The sequence below is a fragment of the Anastrepha obliqua genome, chromosome 2, assembly GCF_027943255.1.
Source record: "Anastrepha obliqua isolate idAnaObli1 chromosome 2, idAnaObli1_1.0, whole genome shotgun sequence".
Classification (NCBI taxonomy): Eukaryota; Metazoa; Arthropoda; class Insecta; order Diptera; family Tephritidae; genus Anastrepha; species Anastrepha obliqua.
Window position 1 is genome coordinate 96,333,548 of NC_072893.1, and position 2,568 is coordinate 96,336,115.

At 39.5% G+C, this 2,568-nt stretch overlaps 1 protein-coding gene across 1 annotated transcript; it reads right to left on the reverse strand.

The window, feature by feature from the left end:
• Positions 1-336: 336 nt before the first annotated feature.
• LOC129236816 (dynein regulatory complex protein 9) lies at positions 337-1,452 on the reverse strand. Its single transcript, XM_054871061.1, has one exon. The coding sequence runs from the start codon at positions 1,450-1,452 to the stop codon at positions 337-339; it is 1,116 nt and encodes a 371-aa protein (XP_054727036.1).
• Positions 1,453-2,568: the final 1,116 nt, after the last annotated feature.

Consider the following 2,568-nt stretch of genomic DNA (forward strand, 5'->3'; position numbering starts at 1 on the left):
GTATTGGTCAACAGTAACCCAACAGACGACGCGTTAAAAAGGTTTAACTTCATATTGAGTGTTTAACTTATTTCTTTTTTCATATAATAAGCAATGAAGAATAATACAAGAATGTATGCTGTGCAATTAAATTTTATTATTTAATAAACTCTAGGCGAGTTATTTTGACTCAACTAGTTTAGCGCAGTCGACCACATAATATCGTTCATAAAAACGTAAAATTACAAATCACGAATTACCAACGAAAATAAGAATTGAATTAATCGAGCAACACACATTTCGTTTAGAGTTCAGCAAGCCTTAGCGAATTTCTTGTTTCTGAACTAAACGAATGAATTACTTGGGCTTGCCCTTTCCCTTCTTGCCCTTCTTCACTTTTTTCTTAAAAGGACCCAGTCCGCGACGCACCATTAGGCCACGCCACCACGCCTGTATTCGCACCGCACATTCCACACGATAAATTTGCTGCTCGTACAGCTGCCGCTCCACATCCTTTTCAACCAAGTAATCGCGCACGAATTGCTGTCGCTCTGCATAAGTTTCCCGATGGCGTTCCAGCGATTTTTGCAACCGCTGCATTTGCCGCTCTTTTGCCTGTGTCTCAGCACATTTAATCTCCATCACACGTGCGTATTTTTTTTGCCAAGCTGCGATGCTGGCATTCAACTCAGCAAATTGTTTCACTCTGAATTTATCCACTTCGGCAATGATGAGCTCTTCCCCAGCCATACGTTGGCGTAGCTCATCGATTTGTTGCTGCAATGTACGTTCCTCATTCGCCCCCACTATACTCGCCTGTGTGTAGCGATTCTCCTCCCAGCGCTGCACCAGACGTAGCTCAAGTTCGTTAAGTAGACGCACATTACGTAGATTATGACGTAGAGTAGCAATAGATTCATTCTGTTCGGCCATTTTAACTTCGGCTGCTTGACGTTCTTCAGCAAGCTGTGATTTTAGCTTTTTGAGTGTTGTTTGGTTGGTACGGAGTGTGATTAGCGCTTGTTCTACTTCATTCTTGTCTGCCCGCTGTGCTTCAATAGCAGCAAACAGCTGGGCGTACGGTTTGCGTGGTTCTTCATTCCATTCTGTAGCAACACTATCATTGTCGGAGGAGTCAAGTGCGGAGAGTGCTTCAGCATAAATTCTACGCAACAAAGTCAACTCCTGATCCAATCTTATTTCATTTAGGATTTTTTCATTGACCACATCTTCGGCATCATCCGCCATTTGGTTTGGTATTTTCGTAGAGCTGCGACGTGAGCTCTGGTGGCCCTTAATTGCGCTGCTAGTAGATGCGGGTACGAATCGAGTTGCATTTATCATTTTGCTGCGTTGGTAGATGCGCAACTTCGTAGATGCCTCGGTAAAAACGGTATACAAGAGAGCTTTCTTCAGCTCATTTGGATCTACGGGCAGATATTCAAATTTTTCCAGTTGGCTAATATGCTTCATTTCTGAAAATGTACTAACGAACGTAGCTTTTCTAGGCAACATTAACAGCACAAAGTGGTTTAATTTTCCGTTTATTTTAGTGAGGTAAACAACTTTTTAAAACGTTGCCATGCTGATTGCCGTTTTTAAGCATTGATGGCGCCAGAGCTGTTATGTTTGTATGTCGTTTTTTTAGAATATTTATAGTATTGGGTGTACTTTTCTCAACCTTTTGCACTCTGACCAAGCAAATGAGTATGTCACACAAAAAGTCAGGGTGAGCGCTGTTCAGTTGAATTTTATTTCTCTCGGTACAGAAGCTTGTCAAAATATTTGTACAAAAACTGTAATTGTCACAAAGAATGGAAGTAAATAGCTATACTTCATTGAAACTTCATTAAAGGATAGCTTTGAAGGATCTTCTTACTGAGTTAACTAGTGAAATAAGTAAATAAATAAATTTTCAAAATACAGGATAAACGAGAAATTCGCCGTAGTTACTTGAGGACATTATTATATAGGTTTGATTCCGATTAATTGATGATGCCCAAAATTTAATCGTTTTCGAGATTCTCGATTTTAAAGGTTATTTAAACACAATATTTTTCCCATTTCTTTCGATTGCTTGTAAATAATCTTCTCAGCGACCGCCTTGCTCAACTCTAACGTGCAAACACTCGGCATTTCTGAATTCACATCAGAATTTAACTACAACAATTTAGCTATTAAATTTTTGCAGTACGAAGTTTCTTTTGCAATAAATTTATTAAAAATTACTTTAATTTTTTCTATTCATAAGGAATTCTGGTTTGTGTTTTATCACTAAATGCACTGGAAATGCGGAATATTATACCGACAGTGAAATTTGGCAAACTTTCTTTCATAGTGTGGGGGTGCACATCCAGCAAGGGAACGAGTGATTTGGTGTTTATAGAAGATAAGATGGATGCACGATAATATTTGAATATTTTACAATACCACTTGGCGGCCGCCGTAGCCGAATGGGTTGGTACGTGACTACCATTTGGAATTCAGAGAGAGAACGTTGGTTCGAATCTCGGTGAAACACCAAAATTAAGAAAAACATTTTTCTAATAGCGGTCTCCCCTCGGCAGGCAATAGCAAACCTCCGAGTGT